Source organism: Rousettus aegyptiacus, unplaced genomic scaffold (genome assembly GCF_014176215.1).
Source record: "Rousettus aegyptiacus isolate mRouAeg1 unplaced genomic scaffold, mRouAeg1.p scaffold_m13_p_5, whole genome shotgun sequence".
Classification (NCBI taxonomy): Eukaryota; Metazoa; Chordata; class Mammalia; order Chiroptera; family Pteropodidae; genus Rousettus; species Rousettus aegyptiacus.
In genome coordinates, this window is record NW_023416308.1 from 11,637,736 (window position 1) to 11,656,462 (window position 18,727).

At 41.0% G+C, this 18,727-nt stretch overlaps 2 protein-coding genes across 4 annotated transcripts; one reads left to right on the plus strand and one right to left on the minus strand.

The window, feature by feature from the left end:
* Nucleotides 1–250: 250 nt before the first annotated feature.
* DYNLL1 (dynein light chain LC8-type 1) lies at nt 251–2,761 on the plus strand. 3 transcript variants are annotated; one of them, XM_016127212.2, is made up of 3 exons: nt 251–388; nt 622–759; nt 2,317–2,761. In XM_016127212.2, exons 2-3 carry the CDS (start codon nt 628–630, stop codon nt 2,452–2,454), a joined length of 270 nt encoding a protein of 89 aa, XP_015982698.1. In that variant the 5' UTR covers nt 251–388; nt 622–627; the 3' UTR covers nt 2,455–2,761. The 3 variants fall into 3 exon arrangements, with proteins under 3 accessions (XP_015982698.1, XP_015982699.1, XP_015982701.1); XM_016127213.2 differs by having other exon boundaries at nt 354–491; XM_016127215.2 differs by lacking the exon at nt 251–388 and adding an exon at nt 394–412.
* A 2,017-nt stretch (nt 2,762–4,778) lies between these two features.
* COQ5 (coenzyme Q5, methyltransferase) lies at nt 4,779–18,410 on the minus strand. The gene is made up of 7 exons (XM_016127207.2): nt 18,177–18,410; nt 15,974–16,123; nt 13,630–13,851; nt 7,909–8,015; nt 6,399–6,487; nt 5,659–5,770; nt 4,779–5,580 (listed from the first exon to the last, which is right to left on the minus strand). Exons 1-7 carry the CDS (start codon nt 18,376–18,378, stop codon nt 5,479–5,481), a joined length of 984 nt encoding a protein of 327 aa, XP_015982693.2. The 5' UTR covers nt 18,379–18,410; the 3' UTR covers nt 4,779–5,478.
* Nucleotides 18,411–18,727: the final 317 nt, after the last annotated feature.

Below are 18,727 nucleotides of genomic sequence, written 5' to 3' on the forward strand. Positions count from 1 at the left end.
TCTAGTAGCTGGGTGATTCTCACAACCGCGCCCCAGCTCCACCTTCGCGGTGTGTGGGCCTCACAGCGTGCGGCCCATTGCCGGGGCAACCGACGCCACGAGCAGTGCATTGTGGTCTGCAACAAAATGCAGGAGAAAGATCCTGAGGGAACCATTGAGCCCATTGACCAATGGGAGAGTCCTGGTGGCTGCGTCAAACCAATAGAGATGTTTTGTGGGGGCGGGGCCGGCGGGAGCAGGGCGGAGCGTAGGCACTAGGCGGTGCCGGCTGGTGTGGGGCTCCTTAGATGCGCCACGGCTTCGGTAGCGACGGCATCTCTCGCTGGGTCTGAGCCTCGCCAGCCCCTCCCCCAGGAGACCGTTGCAGTCGGCCAGCCCCTGCTCCACTGTGAGAGACTCGGGGGCACAGAGGGTGCTTCACTAACTGGTTTCGTTCTTCGCGGGATTTCTCCCGCCGTTCTGTTTGTGCAGCTCGCGCCACCTGGGAAGAGGTGGGGGGCGGGGGCGTCATCCCGGGATGGCGTGGAGAGGGCAGAGTGGGCCAGGGTTGCTTTGCTGGTGCTTTTCAGGCGCAGCCCACACACCAACTCCTCATCCCTTGCCCGGGCCTCTCCCCCCCAGGTAACCATGTGCGACCGAAAGGCAGTGATCAAAAATGCCGATATGTCGGAGGAGATGCAACAGGACTCGGTGGAGTGTGCCACTCAGGCGTTGGAGAAATACAATATAGAGAAGGACATTGCGGCTCATATTAAGAAGGTGAGGATCGGGCGCGGGTGAGGGGCTCGGGCTGATTGCGCGCAGCTGCGGGAAGTCACGACTCAAGTTTCTTCTCTTGGATCATGCATTCTCAGAGTGCCTGGCAGAGAACCTTGGGGGGCACGCAGGGCAGCTCGCGTGTAGAGGTTTCCAGAAAGAACGCAAGTGAATTCTGCGCTCCTCTTGGGAAGACCAGAACCTCGGCGCCCCAAGTTTTTTTATTACCCAGCTCCGCGGGGGAAAGCGCCACCTAGCAACGGTTTCTAGGATCAGGGAGCAGCAGTTTCCCCTTCTGCATGATTCCTGCGCTTAGGATCCATCTGGGTGTTCCGAAGGGGGGAGCTGCGTGGGTGTTTCCAGCCGGGCCGGAGGGGGATCTTGCCAGCCTTCCAGTGGGGAGTTTAGTCGGTAGTTGAGAGAAAGTGGGTGGTGGTGGTGGTGGTGGTTGGGGCCTGGGGTGGGGGCTTAGTAAATGACAATCCGAAGAAAGCTGGCAGGACTGCCAACTTCTCCAGCAATGTTTTCTGGAAGGGAAGAAAGCTGGCAGCCTAAGCCGTGGGAGGGTTCCAGTGGAGAATGAGAAGATGAAAGATTTCAGAAGAAACAAAAACACCTTTTTTGACAAACGCATCAGTGCGGTCGTCTGGCTTGTAAGACTGTTACTCCTGTAATAGAGCTAAAAGATGTTCACGTTGCATACCATATGAAAGTAGCCAAATTATGTGTAACTTACCATAGACTTGTAAGATTTTTATAGAAAAGAATTAGATTTGGCCCCTGCCTATAGTCATCTAGTGAAGAAATTAACAGGCCCATTCTGGTCCCCAGAGCCTCTTGGGGTGGGGAGAATAAGGGAAAATTGTTGTGCAATTTGTTATCCTTGTGGCTTGGGTGCTGGATTAGTATTAGGATAGATGTGGAAAGGGAGACTGTTGAAATTGTAATTAAGGGGAAAATATGACCAGGTGGCTGTCAAGTTTGGCTTCCAGCATTCTTTTTATAGAAGCTGTGGAGTGTCTTGTCCCCTTAAATTCAAATTTTGGTCCCCAGTGATTTAGATACTAATTGAAACTTGTCCTTTTTGAAATCTTATTATCAATGATAGCGGAGTGCAGTTAAGGAACGATTTCCAATGGGGTATTTATCATTTTCTTGGATTTTGGGGTGCATGACGTACAATAGGAAGATAGTTTACTTCTGTTTACACATGAGAACATGATAAACTAGAACTGTTGACGTCACCTACTATCAATGAATAAGAATATTATAGAAGTTACTAAGGTAGAATTACCATGGAATACCACGATAACAAAGCACCCTGTCTCTGAGGCTGCCCTTTCTGCCTTTTACCTCCCAGCCCCCATCCAAGCTTAGCTCAGACTGCAAGTATGTTTGCATTAATGCACTATGTAGGCGACTTGGAGCTGGGAAACATTCTTGCATTCTAAGAATTTGCAGATGCTAACGTTCCTTCTTTCTTCCCCTACAGGCTCTGTTTACCCAGGGGGTAAACTCTGGTTTAGCACTATAATTCTGGTGTTTTTTTCTCCCCTCCAGGAGTTTGACAAGAAGTACAACCCCACCTGGCACTGCATCGTGGGGAGGAACTTCGGTAGTTACGTGACACATGAAACCAAACACTTCATCTACTTCTACCTGGGCCAAGTGGCCATTCTTCTGTTCAAATCTGGTTAAAAGCATGGACTGTGCTACACACCCAGTGATCCATCCAAAACCAAGGACTGCAGCCTAAATTCCAAATACCAGAGACTGAAATCTTCAGCCTTGCCTAAAGGAACACCTTGATCTTGAACCTTTGTGTTGTTTGTACAGGGCATTCTCTGTACCCATTTGTTGTGGTTATAAAACAATTAGCAAAACAGCTTACATTTGTATTTATTTTCTATTCCATACCTCTCTGCCCCATGTTTTCTCTCCTGAAAATTCATTCCTTTCCAAAAAATAATAATAATAAATCCGTTGGAGAAGTGTGTGTTAGTTACAATTTGTTTAAATATTCTGGGTGAAGATGGCCTATCGGTCCCCTACTAGGTTAGTGGGGGAGAGTCCCTGAATTAAGTTTCTGTGGGATGTGGTAGATGATCCTATTCAGTACTTCGGAGTCTTTAATTTTCACCTGTTGGCAACTGTTGTACATGGTAGAATAATATTCAGAAGTGCATGTCAGAGAAACTTGTATTAAATCTTATTCCTAATCCGATAAATGTTATCCTTAATGCTCATTTTGTTAAGTGTTGCTATATAGAATGTTCTGGGCCTTAGGCCTTAGGCGGTGGTGGTCAATGTGTGGTAGAACTTCACATAAGCTTTCTGTGGCTGTAAAATGGAAATTAGCTAATAACAAAGTTGGCTAATGAGAAATTTGAGCTCTGAGCGATCCTTTTTCCCTGCTGGGCTCCAAAAAGATAACTTTAAAGATTACAGGTGGTTTTAAAAGGGAAAATGAGAGGTTTTGAGCAGCGGCCTTACAAGTGATTCTTACTGAAGTCTGCTGGAATTTAAATGTCTAAGCCTGCTGTGCTGGGTTTCAAATGGCTGTGGTCAGAAACCCAATTAAATGTGAATTGAGGCTTTCATTAAAAGACCCAATTAAGGCTGGATAAATAACCATTAAAGGTTTCCTGGTACAAATTTTAGGAAGACTTGTCTTTTAAGAAAAGCAAATATGGCAGACTTGGCTCTTGAAAGTAAAAAGGAAATAATCCAGAGGCTGAAACAACCCATACCCGTATGGGACTTGAAGTTCCAAGGATGGTCCTGGCTTTTGAGTCCTTTATGCTCAGAGGTAAGCCTTTTTGTTTTAGGTCTTAGGTGTGTCAGCTACAATTAGGATTTCTCAGCAGCCAGGCTATTGCTACATAGAAGGGGAAAACGGGTTCAAAATGATAGGTAATGAATGACTCCATCTTAAAAGCAGTGTTAGGTCTGTAACATCTTTGGAAGATTATTTTTATTTATCAAAACTTGGGATTTTAGGACTCTCAGTGAAGTTAAGCTATGTTAGGACATGGAAAGTTTTGGGATAAAAAGGTGAAAATGTTTTAGTGTATATTGTGGCAGAATGGGAGAAATTTTTTTCTGCAGGAAAGGATGTACTGCATTTGGGGTGATTTGGGTTTGTATTTATATAAGCGGACTGAAAATGTTCCCATAATTAATCTTTGTATTGTCTCCCTTCCCTCTTTAGTGACCTGTCTATATTTCTATTTGAAGCCAAACAGGAATTTGGCTTCCAAAACTGTATAAATCTTGTTCTGTTAACCTTACTTTCAAACGGTCTCCAGCAACAGACCCTGGAGCTCACTTAAGTCCACAAGCAGCTAGAAATTGGGGGTTCTGATTTGGTTAGATCCATATCTACTTCCAGGAAGTGGCAACTTTTATTTTTTGATGCAGATATGAGAAAATTACATTGGAGATAGGACTGGGTTGATGGTTTATGAAGTTCTTTCCAGTGCCTGCTCCTTGTTAATTTTAAAGGCCAATAGGCTCCAGCTAACTGACAACAAAATAAGCTAAAGCTTTTCTAAGGTTTAGAATTTTATTAAATGCTCTTAGTTGCTGTTCTTTGAGATAGTTTCATATAGCTAGCTATATCTGGAAGCTTTTCAGTGACAGGGCAAGGTCTTATGAATGAGGTGGATAAATGACCCCTACTGTCTACGAGGCCAAGAGGCAGCATATCTGAAGCCTTTTCAGATAGCCCTGAACTAAGTTATTTACAGTTAAACTGCCAGCCAACTCACAGGTTGATTTCTGCAATTTCTTAGCAAGGCCCCACAAAACCTTAAGCTTTATCCACACTCAGAATATGGCCTCATTTAAACATCAGTGACTGTATTAGGGATATGAGAGCTCTGCCCTCCTCTGCCCCTGAGTACTGGAGGGAGTTAGGCTAGATAAAGTTATCAAACATTTTTTTGGCTGTAAACCCCTTTCTTCAAATGTATTCTGACAAAGAAGCTCCCTATGTAAGACATGAAAGCAGGAGTTTGCTGTTACATTTTTTTTTCTATTTTTTATTTTTCAATTACAGATGGCACACAATATTAGTCTCAACATTTATTCTTTTGATGAGGAACTGAGTTGTTTTCATGACAGGCACTGAGGACACAAAAGTGGCTTTTGGTAAAAGAGCATAGGATACATGATGATGACAAATATATTTCCCTTATCCACTCAAGAAAAAAAAATATCGTACAAATTGTAAACTCATTTAGTGGTTCAGTACATAATTCTAGTCGTGATCATTAACCCTCTGATTTGGGCCTGGCTTTTGGTCCTCAACCAATTCCAGGCTGAAAGGCTGACTTGGGTACAGTTAGGAAGTTTTCGGATTCAAATCATCATTAGCTTATGGAATGCAGCACCAGCAGAGAAACTACAAACACTTCAAAACTGAGTTTTAATGCTGGTTTTACCTTAATCACACACTGCACAGCTGAAAAAAATTAGAAGGAAAATCGAGCAAAAGATACTGACACGATGCCATAGGGAGAAGGCCTAAAGCAACTCTTACTGAAAGTTCCAATAAAGTGATAGGAATTTGTTTCTTCTACTTTGAGATTGGTCACATCTGAACAAGGCACATATCCTTAAGAGGAGATGTTCTGTTGCTGGTCTCATTAGCTTGATTATCCTTCAGTTGCAGGCATTTGACAGGATGTGACGGGTTCAAGGTCCAGGATGGTGAAGGAGTTATAGTTTGAAGCCAGAATGAATGGCCACGATGCCTGATGTTAGATTTTCATAAGTCACCTTCCGAAAACCTGCATCTTCTATAATCTCCTTGAACTCCTCCTACAACACAAAGAAAGATATAGCAATCTTTGGATTTCACCGTTAGGGTATTTGTCGTAAGCTACAGCAGTTTTATACCTGGGATGGGAACAGTCGGATACTCTCGATGAGGTATTGGTAGGACTTCCAGTCTCCTGCGATGACCTTTCCCAGGACAGGAATGACCTGGAAGCTATAGAGATCATAAAGCCTAAACAAAAGGGGAAAAGATTAAGATTGGAACATGACCCTTGATAAGAAGGAAGAAGATCTAAGCCTGGGATCATAAACTTAAATGCCTAAATATAAGGGTCAAACAAGAACCTAAAATAAGTGAAGTGGGCCAGGTATAAGATTAGTAGGGAGTATTAAGGATGTGGTGACAGGTACAGTTAGGAAGTACTATAAAAATAGAGAGGAGGCAGTTACTCCTCAGCTCTGACTACTGCCACGTAGGAATATAGCTTACTCGGTGTTGCCATATATCTGATTTCTCAAGTGAAGCTGGAAATTCAGATTTTGATGTAAACTTTCCTGATTTTTAAATTATGGACATCTAAGTCAACTTCTTAAAATACCAGGAGTCTGATATTTTATTTGTGGACCAAAATATCTGTGGACTGACTGCATCCTCCAGTTGCTGGTTTGAGACTCTTCTAGCCTAGGTGTTGTCATTCAGAACTGGCTGACCTCTTAGGTGGCACTGTCACAACCTCGGGGAGTCTGGGACTCTAAACTATGAGGTTCATGCTTATAGCTTACTGGCTACTCTCCGTCCATTTTGGGATAGGAAACCCTTGGCTAGACAATGAGAGTCCAGCCCTGGTAACAATGCCAACCTGGATATGAAGGTATTGTCCACGTGGCTAAACTCCAGACAGAGAAACTGTCCTCCTGGTTTCAGGACTCGATGGGCTTCCTGGAGTGCCTGAGCAAGAAAAGGAAGAAGAGAACACACTCCTCAGCAGACCTCATTCAATTCCATGAGGCCAAAACAGCTTCAGTTTCTACGAGCATTATATAAGTTATTTCCCACAGATTCCTCTTTTCATCCTCAGTTGGGAAGCTATAACAACAGATATAACCCTAAACTATCCTAACTTTTATAGGCCTTCTGCTACCCATGAAGAGGTTACTTGGAGTAATCTAAACTGACTCACCATTGTATAACTCCCATGGAGGGCAATTTTTGAATTATCAAAATCACAATGGATGTCCTCTTTGATCAAGTAATTTTACTTCAGGGAATCTATCTTACAGAAATGCTTCTACTGTGGAAATGACATGCATATGAGTTATTCGTTGCAGTACTATTTGAGCAGCACAAGATTAGAAGAATCTTAACCATTAATGAGAGACTGGTAAAATTATGGAACATCTATACAAATGGAATCTATGCGGCTATTGAAAAATGATAAAAGAAAGGGCCAGTGTTCTTTATATACTGACATGGAAAAATCTCCAAGATGTATTTTTGAGTAAAAAAAAAGTAATGAGAAAATGTTTCATATGTTAATATTGGTATGAAAAAAGAATAAATACATTTAATACATACAAAACATCTTTGTAACGATAAAGATACACAAGAAATTGGCGATTGAAGGGAGAGGAGGAACTGAATGGTTGGGACGCAAGGGTGGGAGAAAGACTTTCACTGATACACCCTTTTTTGTTTCGAACTTTGAATTCATTCCAAATTTTTTTAATGAAAAGAAGTAATGAACTGGCTGCAGACACAGGACGGGTCATAAAAACCAACCTAAAAGCACCATAAAGGATGTCCTACCAAGAGCAGGAGAATCAGGCAACTGGAGCCCACATTCCAGAAACAAAACTGGTTGATGCCTTGCACATTGTCTTCAAATGCTTTGGACAGAACGTTAAAGTAGAAACGAAAAAGTTGCATCAGATTAAGAGCTGGACATTCTCTTCTCTCTACAGAGGAACCATGAGTTTACTAGCTAATCTGTGCCAAAATGGTGTATGAGTGCTTTTTTCTGCGACAGCCTTGGAAACGCCTGTGATCTGCAAACTCACAGGGTCAGACGGCTTCACAAATGAGAAGAAACAGATGAAATATCAGAGCAAGACTGATAGTCTCAAAGATGTTAAGTACCAACTTAAACAACAAAGGCTCCTATGGGGACTTTCTCTATGGTTTTGGTCTTTATCAATTTTGTGACTGGGAATACTGGCAACTTAAAGGATTGAGGTCCCTAAGCCTGAAACTGTCATTCTACTCAAGAGCTGAGCCCTTCAGCTCTTCATCCTTCCTCATTCACTGTGGAGCTACTCCAGGGGAAGTAATATCCTAAGAATCACACAAGCTGAAAATGCAGCCATTTGTACCCGGTCCATGTGTGTGACATTCCGGATCCCAAAGCCGATGGTGTAAAAATCAAACTTGTCGTCATCAAAAGGCAGTTCTTCAGCATCTCCCAATACCCAAGAAAGTCCTGAAAGAGAAATAGTTCTAATCTCAGTTTGGGTGGCTGTCTCTTCTGCACCCCGCAAACTGCCAAACCTGAGGAGGGAGTTGTAGGAACCCCCCAAACCCCCAAATGTGTGGTCAGCTAACAAAAGTGTGGGCAGCCTGGACACCCCATTAGCAGCTAGCTTCTGGGTAGGGGCAGTCTTGTGGGGCTGAGTCTTCAACTTGTAGAATCTGATGCTAACTCTGGGTAGTTAACTGTCAAAATTTAACTGAATTGTCAGACACCTAGTTGGTGTGGGAGAACTGGGAGAACTGTTTGGTGCTAGGCAAACACCACACATTTGGTATCAGGAGTAGTGTCAGGAGAGTGGCTCCATAGTGTAGTGGTTAGCACATCTGCTTTACACGCAAGAGGTCCTAGTTTCACACCCCAGGTGGAGCCACAGACCATACCCCAGGTGCGCGAGGCCCCGGGTACGCCTGGTCCCGGGTGTGTCAGCCCCCTCAGAGCGCCGTGGGTGCCAGGCCTTGGGGGCGCCAGGTCTGGGTGCACGCCACCAACACAAACGTGTGGGAGGAGACGCCCTGCCTTCAGAGATCCAGTTCCTAAGGGGAAACTGCAACATCCAAAGGTCAGGGGTGGAAGTGGGGGCGGGGGTAATTAAAGAGCAGGGGATGGGGTGGAGGGGAAGAAGTGGTGTCAGGAAACATCACACACCTATCTTCTCTCTTGGATTCTTAGCCACTGACTTCATGGGCATTCTCCAATCCTGAGGACTTGGAGCTGGTATCCCTGAAGTTTAGGGGAAGTCCATGGCCCAAGGCTCTGAGTAAAACCTGATGCTTGCTTAGTTATGCCTGCTTTCAAGCAATTTTTACCAAACTGTGTGTTTTGTATAGTGTACTGTATAATGCACTGTGGTTAGGAACCCAGATCCTGAGGTTTAGACCGCCTGGGTTTCTAGCTTCACCATTTATTTGCTGTATAATCTTGAATAAACTACTCTGCCTCAGTTTTCTCATCTGTGAAATGGAGTTAACAATGGTACCTATTTCAGAAGTTTATTGGGAGTATTCTAAGTACAGAATTTAGCACTGCTATATTGGTTCCATTGACGTCATAGAGAATCAAAGTGTCTAGACCCCCAAGTCTGGTCGTGAATTCAGAAAACACCCAAGGGATCCCCCATCAGGGTGGTGACATCTTCTAGGGTCCTGATTCTGCTTCGACATTATTCATTTTGCAGCTAATTAGACATAGGATGATATACAAGGAAGATTCTATAGTGGAAGGGAAATAAAAACCACCTTTCGGCAAAACAAACCAAGCATACCTAGCTATTTTGATTTTTAGGAGGACACTGATGACATCACCATAGCTACCGCTTACTGAGTCCGTTGATGGCAGGGTCTGTGTTATCGTTTTCGAACAGCGCCCCCTTATCCAAGCTTTCGCTTTCTGTGGTCTCGGTTACCTGTGGCCAACTGGGCTCCAAAAACATTAAGTGGAAAATTCCAGAAATAAACAATTTGCAAGTTTTAAACTTCACACCCTTCTGAGTAATGGGAGGAACTCTTGCTCTGTCTCACTCTGTCCTGCTCTGTCCTGCCCGTGACATGAATCATCCTTTTGTCCAGCATCTCCATAGTGTATATGCTCCCCACCTGTTAGTCACTCAGTAGCCATCTGGGGCATTGCAGTGCTTGTGTTCAAATAATCCTTATTTTTCTTAATAATGGCCCTGGGGCACACGAGTAGTGTGGGAATTTGGATATGTCAAAGAAAAGCCATGAAGTTCTTCCTTTAAGTGAAAGTGAACATCTTCCATTTAATAAGGAAAGAAAAAAAAAAGTATGCCAGGGTGCTAAGATCTAAAATAAGAACAAATCTTCTGTGAAATTGTGAATAAGGAAAAAGAAATTCACGCTAGTTTTGCTGTCGTACTTCAAACTGCAAAAGGTATAGCCACAGTGCATCATAAGTGCTTAGTTAAGATGGAAAAGGCATTAAATTTGTGGGTGGAAGACATGAGTAGAAATGAATTCCAAATGACAGCAACGTGTTGCGTGAGAAAGCATTGAGCCTACAGGAAGACTTTAGCATGGACCACTGAAATGAGTGACCACATTTACCTAACTTTTATTTCAGTATACTGTTATAATTGTTCTGCTTTATTATTAGTTATTGTTGACATCTCTTACTGTGCCTAATTTGTAAATTAAAACTTTATCATAGGTATGTATCAAAAAACATAGGATATATAGGATTCAGTATTATCCAAGGTTTCAGGCATCCACTAGGGGTCTTAGAACGTATTCCCCATGGATAAGGAGGGGTCTACTATACATACATATACATCATCTTATCATATTCTCAGACCAACTCCATGTTTCAGGTGAGCAAAGTTGAGTATCAGAGGTTAAAGTAGTTTGTCCAAGGTCACACAGATGGTTTGGACGCAAGTAGTTTTATCTCAGAGCCTGTGTTTTTAACAGCTATCATATAGTACCTCCTATTATGAGATCATTATTATTTTCTCCATTTCATAGATTGAAATTTAGAGAGTTTAACTTGTACAAGGTTAAATAGTCATTAAAAAAAATTAATGAATGTATGCCAAAATTTACAAATAAGGATTGACAATATTGTGCTATATGTGAAAACGTTAAAAAAATTACAGATCAATTGGTTATTGGTTAGGTAGATTGATATTACTCATGAAACATCCATATGGGAGAATATCATAAAAATGATTTTAAAGAATTTTTAATGATGTGGAAAAATCTCATGATACAGTTCTGAATTAAGGCAGAATATAAATTATATATGTTCTTAATTTTACAAAAATTAAATGATTAGAAAAAAGATATGGAGGAAATCTATTAAAATATTGAAGGGTTTAATATTTCTGGATGTTGGGATCATGGGTAACATTTACTTTATAACATTTTTCCAGAATTTTGAAGTTGGAAATGCAAATTTTCTCTCAAATATATCACTTCTAGAACACATGCAAATAATCTTTCTAAGGCTGCTGCCCTCAGAACTTCCATTTGGGGAGGAAGTGCTATACATAAACATTTTAAAAAGCCCATATAACAGTGCTACACATAAAAATGCCTTTACATATTACCTTATACATTTATTAAAGAGTTACTAGGATACTCCTACTTAGTTTCAACTATTTTTGTATGATACATATATATATATGTATATATATATATATTTTTTTTTTGCAAAGGCGTTGTTAGTGGAAGTTGATAAAACAAGGAGGAAAAATAAAGACAACTGTACTAGGCGGCAGTTAACAATTCCTTGCAGGTGGCTTTGTCTCGGCAGTTAGGGGAGCTTGAAGGGCAAGTAGTTATACTACTACAGAAGAGCTGATCCCAGAAGTGGAACATCGCTTATCATTTCTGTCTTTGTTCTCCATTCTATATGGCTGAGCACCAGAGAGAAGGGAAACACGTTTTTCAGTAGGAGTAAGGAAACATAGTGCCTTTGTCTAAAAACACCAGCAACTGTCTGCCTTCTGGTCACTGCTGAGGGTTAACAAAAGAGCCCTTCATTTTGAGGGCCAAGTGAGTTGCGGTTCATATAGGCAGCTCCTTCTGGGGGTGGGGGAAGGAGGAGGAGAAAGAACTGAGTTAAAATAACCACAGACGGGGAGAAGTGCTGACGTTGACCTGAGGGACTTTGTTTTCTTTGTTGTACGCCACTGCCACTGGGCTCACAGTGGCTGCCTGCAGAGCTTGGCCAGCATGGGAGAGGATAGTCCAGCAGCTCTGAAAAGCTGGGTAAATATGGCGCAGCTGCCAGGATCATTACTTCTACTCGAAAATATCTGGTGGGCAGGAGTAGTAGTAATTCAAAGTATTAAAAAACAAAACAAAACAAAACAACAACAACAACAACAACAACAAACCCCAGAAAGCCAAATGTTAAAAAGTACATCTTTAAGCTAGGGCACAAATAATCCATTCTGAGATTGCAGTGAGTTCCTGGAAATATGCAGGCACTCTCCTATCAGCTGTTGAGAGCGCTGTGGTAGGGAAGTTTTAAAAGTACTGTAAGGCCTCACTTATCATCATCCATAGGTTCTTGGAAACTGCGATTTTAAGAGAAATCACGTATAATGAAACCAATTTTACCATAGGCTAATTGATATAAAACAAGAGTTAAGTTTCTACAGTATATTTTTGGTCACAAAAACATCACAGAATTTCTAAATAAAGACCTGAAACACTTCTAATATCAAACATTAAAATAAATGGGAACTATACATCATTTAAGAAAGATTAATAAAAACAAGTCAGATAATGATTTTTTAACCTGATTACTCCCGGTCAGGGTTGCAGGTGGGACCAATCGTGGACAAGACACCCTTCTATCACACCCACCATCGCTCAGATTGGGACAATTTATACATGTCAATTCACCTCATGTGTGCAACCTTGGGATGTGGGAGAGAACTGGAGTCCCTGGAGAAAACCCACCCACGCAGACAAGGGGAGAACTTGCAAATTCCACACAGATAGTGGCCTTGTTGTGAATTTTTTTTTCCTCATCAACATTACAACAAAATGACAAACAAAGAAACATTATTTCAGAACCTACTGTACTGTTTCCGAGTGTTTCTTCGACTTTATCAGTTTTATCAGTTGGGCCTTCTGAAAAATTGATGCCGAGATAGAGCTATATCTTTTTCAAATATCTTTTTCAATACATGGGATTATCTTTTAATTACATTTTCTAAATAGGAAGTTGTCAGCATGCAGAAATGCTACTGGTTATGGTACAATGGAGATGTAAGCAGCTCTGACTGAACCCTTTCTGTACGAGTTTTTGGGGTTTTTTAGACTCTATCTCTAGAATTAGAATTGTGGGATCCTAGACTATAAACATTTTAGTAAAAAAGTTTTTGGGGGGGCGGGGGGAGGTGGTAGGGCAGACAACAGGAAAAGATGAAAGGAAGAGGAAGCATGGGGAAAGCTGTTAAACCTTGATGATAGCTTCAGACTATGGACAGGGAGCACAGGAACAAGGAGTCCTGCCTGGGAACTGTCCAGGCCCCAGGAGCTCCTTAGAGCTCAGCCATCAGGAAAGAGCCTGGCTGGAAAGCTGAGGCAGGGTTTGAAGGTGCTAAGAGCTGGAGATTGTCAGCTAACTGCACTCCTGTGGCTGAAGAGCAAGTCCCTTCTTTAAGGGCAGTGCACCTGCTCGGCTTCTACATCAATCAAACCATCCTAGCACTAATAGGGGAATGCAATGGCTCAAGAGCAGGACATTGGGGTCATTGGGGACCTGCTGGGAACTGCAAGTAAAACTTCTGTCTCAGTCCAGGAGCTGAGATACGAAGATTCAGCTCCAATTCAGATCGCCATTTAAGTTGTGTTACTCTTTTGGGCTTTGGTCATCTCCCCCATTACATAGGACTGATATCTAACTCCCTAGATTGGTGTAATAATGTACATAACCATACAAACTGGATTCACCCGCACAAATTACTTTCAACTCTTGCCTACCTAGAAGTTTCTGAAAGATGGAAATAAAGCACTTCAACATTTTCCATATTCCGTCTTATTTTAAAAACATACAGACATATCCTCTGTTGTCTACTTGCTATAGAACTTACCAGCTGTGTATCCTTGAGCAGAAGCTTTCTGCTTTCCAGTCTTTAGCATCGCCTTGTTGATGTCATAGACAATGACGTGGGAACCACCCAAGGAGTCCTCTTCATTCTGGTATTTTTGGGCAATTTCTTCCCAGGATAAATTTTGCTGGGCCCTTACCTGCCTCTTCTGCTTTCTCCGATGCTGTGCCTGAACATAATTAAGGAACCGGATTGCAATGTCACCTGTGGGAAGCCAACAGGAGGAAATATGCAAACATAAACAAAAACAAAACCCCAGCATTTTCTAAACCCAAAGGGGGCAACAAAAGTATGGGAGTTCAAGTGTGTATGAAAATTACATTTGTATTCATCCCTACAAGAACTATTTTTTTTTAACAGCAATTTTTGAATTTCTAAGAATCTTTAAAGAAACTTCTTTAAAAAATTGTATAAGTAATATATGGACATATTTTTACTATAAAAGACTTAATATCTCAACATAAGAATAAACTATGAAAGTCTCATTTTCTGTCCGCACCCTTTCCAGACATAACAAGTGTTATGGGCTTAGTATGCAGCCTTCTAGTCCTTTTCTAATAATAATATATGAAAATAACATAAGGGTATAGTTACAAGTAACAATTCCCTGTCCCACAACCTCCACTCCTAGTTCAGTTTCCCAAAGACCATCTTTCCCAACTCTTTTAGCTGTTTCTTCTGTTGGTTACAGCTATATTTTACTTACCAAATTTTTAATAATATCCTGACCCCATCTGTGCATACCTCTGTCTTCTCAATATAGTCATATAACTTTTCCTCATTGATGCTTTTATAACCTAGAGTAATAAACTTATCAATATTTTCTTTCTTATTCTATCAACTATAGATGTATCTCTTGACTTCTTCAACTTTGTACTTTTACTCTGTCAAGACTAGTAACATTTTCTTTGTTCTATAGCTATAATTAAGTCTTCTGTGCTTTGTTGATGGTTTGAGTCCCAAAGCTGAAAATCAAGTGTTTACATTATTGTGACAAAGTAAACACTGGGCAAACCCAATGCTTTTCAGGATCACATTTCCTTTCTTATAATGCTGTTTCCTTATCTTGGTTTTCCTTACACTATTTGCAAGAAATATGTCCTTAGGTTTTTCAGGTTTCTTCATCCAATTAGGTATTCTCCAGCCACCTTTCTATATGTACTCAAATGAAACAATTGAAACACACAAATGAGTATCATATACATTGTGAGACAACTTTTCTTTTTCTTCCCACCTCATGTCTTTGAGAACTTTCTGTTAAGTATTTATAGGTTTTCCTCATAATATTTCATAGAATGGATGTATCTTAATTTAAAGCCATTTCTTTATTGAGGAATAGGTTATTTCTGATTTTTTACTACTATTAAAAGTGATACAGTGAATGTATGTATAGCTATATCTTTTTTAAATGTCTTTTTTTAACTATATGGGATTACCTCTTAATTACGTTTTCTAAATGAGAAGTTGACAGCATGAGAAATACTACTGGTTATGGTACACTGGAGATGTAGGCAGCTCTGAATGAACCCCTCCTGCAGCTTTATCTTTGTGCAAATTTCTTTTTTTTTTTTTTTAGACTCGATATCTAGAATAGGAATTATGGGATCCTAGATTAAAACATTTTAGATTTTGATAGATTCTGCTAAATTGTCCTCCACTGAGCAAGGCATCTTACTGCCTTCTGAGCTTCCATTTGGGGAGAGGACAACACCAACAAAGTTGCCCATAAACATGTTTCAAATATGGAGATTATTATATATTATTCCGTTGGTATAGATGATCATATTATGACATTATATTTTATTCTAATGTAATTTAACATGTTCACTCACCATGTAATATCACTAAGATGCATTTTAGAAACCTATTTTTCTCCCCAAATGCCTAGTGTGCACAAAGTAACAAAGGAGCATTCATAAACAACTAAACTTTTGATATTTGAGGTAATAGTGTATTAAGAAAAAAGGCTGCCTACAAAGCTTTGGTAATAAGATAAAAGGCATTCTCCTCCACTCAGAGAAAGAGGGAAAGTGGGTTAAAAGTTAAACAGAAGGTAAAACACTTAGATGGTAAAATGTCACTGGAGTAAAAATCTGGCCTTTTTACTTTATAATCCTGTGAAATTTAGAAAAGTGATAGGCACAAAGCTGATATTCCGTGCTTTTAATCGACATTCAATTAAAAAGAGTAAACCTTTCTTAGAAGTGTATTGATTTTCAACTATCATCTTTAGAATAATGGTGGATGAGCTAGCTCATTCCAAAAGAGAAACTAATATCTGTAAAAGATGTTCAGTGGTACCCAAGGATGCTGACATGGACATTACCTGTGCCTCCAGCAACATCAAGCAGGTGGGTGCCAGGAGATGGGTGCATCTTCTGGAGCAGCATGTCCTTCCAAACACGATGAATACCAAGAGTCATCGCATCATTCATCACATCATACTTCTTGGCCACACCTTCAAACACCTGATAGACTGACAATAGAGAAATACAACACAATTGTGGTATTGACAAAATTAACTTGAGAACATCCTAAATGAAAGCAGAGGAAGCCTTTTCCCCCTCTGAAATTGCCTGTCTTTGCAAGGGAATCTAAGCCATAATGCTTGACACCCAAATCTATACCTTATTACCTCTTTTAAAAAAGATTTATATTATTTCATGTCAGAAATCAGCCTCTTTTATACTGTCTTAGTTATCTTATCTAGGACCACTAACTCATAATCATTCCATGCACATACTTGGTACTAAACAGGTTTCTGTTTCCTAGAGGATGGTGTATGTGTGGAATTTTTCTAATGGATGGGAAGGCCTCAACTCTTCTCTGCCTGCAACACTGAGAAAAACCTCAGGGCCAGTTTGGTGGGCAGATGGATGGCAAGATGTGAATCGGGGCTAAGTCACACTGCAGAGTCTTCATGAATCTTCTCCACAGGATCAAGGCAGAATGTGAAATCTGGTCTAGCTGGAGAGAGAAGGTATTTACCATTCAAAACACTTTAAAGTTGCAGTAAGGCTGAATTGGTAATGAAGAGATGATTTTTAGTCCCTCAGATGAAATGTGCCCAATAGATCAAAACATTACTGTCCTCTGCTGATCAGTGGACCAGAGAGCTCCTCCTTTACTTCACTCTTGAATGCCTACTCTCCAAGTTTATGTCGTGTTTAGCTCAGGGGGTAAATCCTTCCTGCTTACCATTGTGTGAAATGTTTTTTATATATTGTAAAGCACCAAACACAGATTATGTGTCATTATTTTGGAAGCAGCCCATACAGATTCAAATGCCAGCTCTGTGATTTACTAGCAAAAGCTGGGCAAGAAACTTAATATCTGTTTCAACAGTATCATCCTCTAGAAAACTAGGCTAATAGTCCTACCTCATTGGATTATGTTTATAAAAATTAATTTAAAGTATTTTAAAAGGTTTCAAGTTCTCAATAGTTTACTATTGTTTTACTTGGCTCCACTTATTTCACTTGACAAGCAGTTATCAAACTCTTAATATGCATCAGGCACTGAAAACATAGACGTGAATGAGCCACTCTCTTAGCTTTCTGGGGATTCACAGTGAAACAAATGTTAATTTAAATTCTATATTCAAAGAGTTACAGAAGAGCTATGTATTTAGTAAGGTTGAGGTGAGAGGTAATACAATATAGTAGTCTTTAAGAAGATGGGAAATTCCATTGCAGGCTCTTTCTTGTACTTCCTGGGTGACCATAGGCTAAGTGAAGGGAGCTCTTAGAGCCTCACCTTAGCCATCTGAAAAATGGGTATAATACCTTACCCATTATAAATGGCACAGTTGGGAGTTTTAAAACAGTTCTTTTCCTTTCCCATGACTGTGGTACAGTGCCAGACTCAAAGAAACTGCTCAATAATATCTAATATTTACTGAACAATTACAAAGTGTCCGGCATTGTTTAAAATACTTTAATTTTAATGTATGAAAACATCTAATCCTCATAAGAACTCTAAAAAAAATAAATAAATAAAAATAAAATAAAGAAAAGTTACTATTCTTCCTACTTGGCAAATTTGAAAGCTGTGACAAAGAGATGCTTTCTTTCTTCCTCTCCATAAAAAATGACCTTTTCCTTTAGCAAGAGGTTAAGAATAAGGGTTATGTAATCAGACCAAAATGGATTGAAATGCTGGTTCCACCACTTACTAGGTATGTTAAACTGGGCAAGTTCCTGCTTAACTTCTAAGTTTCCTTATGTGTAACATGGGGATAACAATACCCACCATCAAGAAGTTTAAATGAGAATTGAAAACGTCTGCACGGTGCCCGTCACGCTATAGACGTTAAATTAATGGGATTTAGTGATAATTACTCTGGCTTAAAAAAAAGGAGGTGTCTAAGCTCTGCAGAGTCAGACTGGGGGGACTCCTTGGATTTAAGGATTGACTGCACAATCTACAGCATCGGAGCTAACGGGCCATTAAATCAACCCTTAGTTGGGCAGAAGAAACTAGATCGTAGACGGTCAGATCCCTCCATCCACCCTCTCGCCCCTTTTTACCTTTGCGCCCCTTTTCCTCCTCCGACACAGTCTCAAACCCGAAGTGCGTTTCCAATGCCTGCTTCTTTTGGGACAAGAGCCTCGCACCCAGCGGACTCCCGGGCCAGGAGCTACAAAGCCCGGGGAACCAACAGCGCCACATCACCCGCGACCACCTACGGCCGCAGTGGCCCCACAGAGGACGACTCCCGCCGGCCGCCATCTAGTAGGTGACAACCGCCGGACAGCGCGTCGCGTTGCATCGCTAGACGGCCGACGGCGGCCGGCTGGAGACATTATTAATCAAACGCGTCCTGAAACCTGATATTAAGGACCTCTGCATACCTCTGGGATCCCGAGGTTACTTAGTCTTTGAGTACCCGAAATCCTTTCCTCATTCTTCTCTAATGAATATAGAATTCATCAGGAATGAGCGTACCTTAGAAAGAGCACCCCCCACCCCCACCCCCGCCTATCTCAGCGGCTATGTCTCTGAATCTCGCCAACCATTAGTACCAGTACTAACTCCCCGAATAGCTAGTAACTCCGGTTTTCTGGTGAAGAAAGGGGGA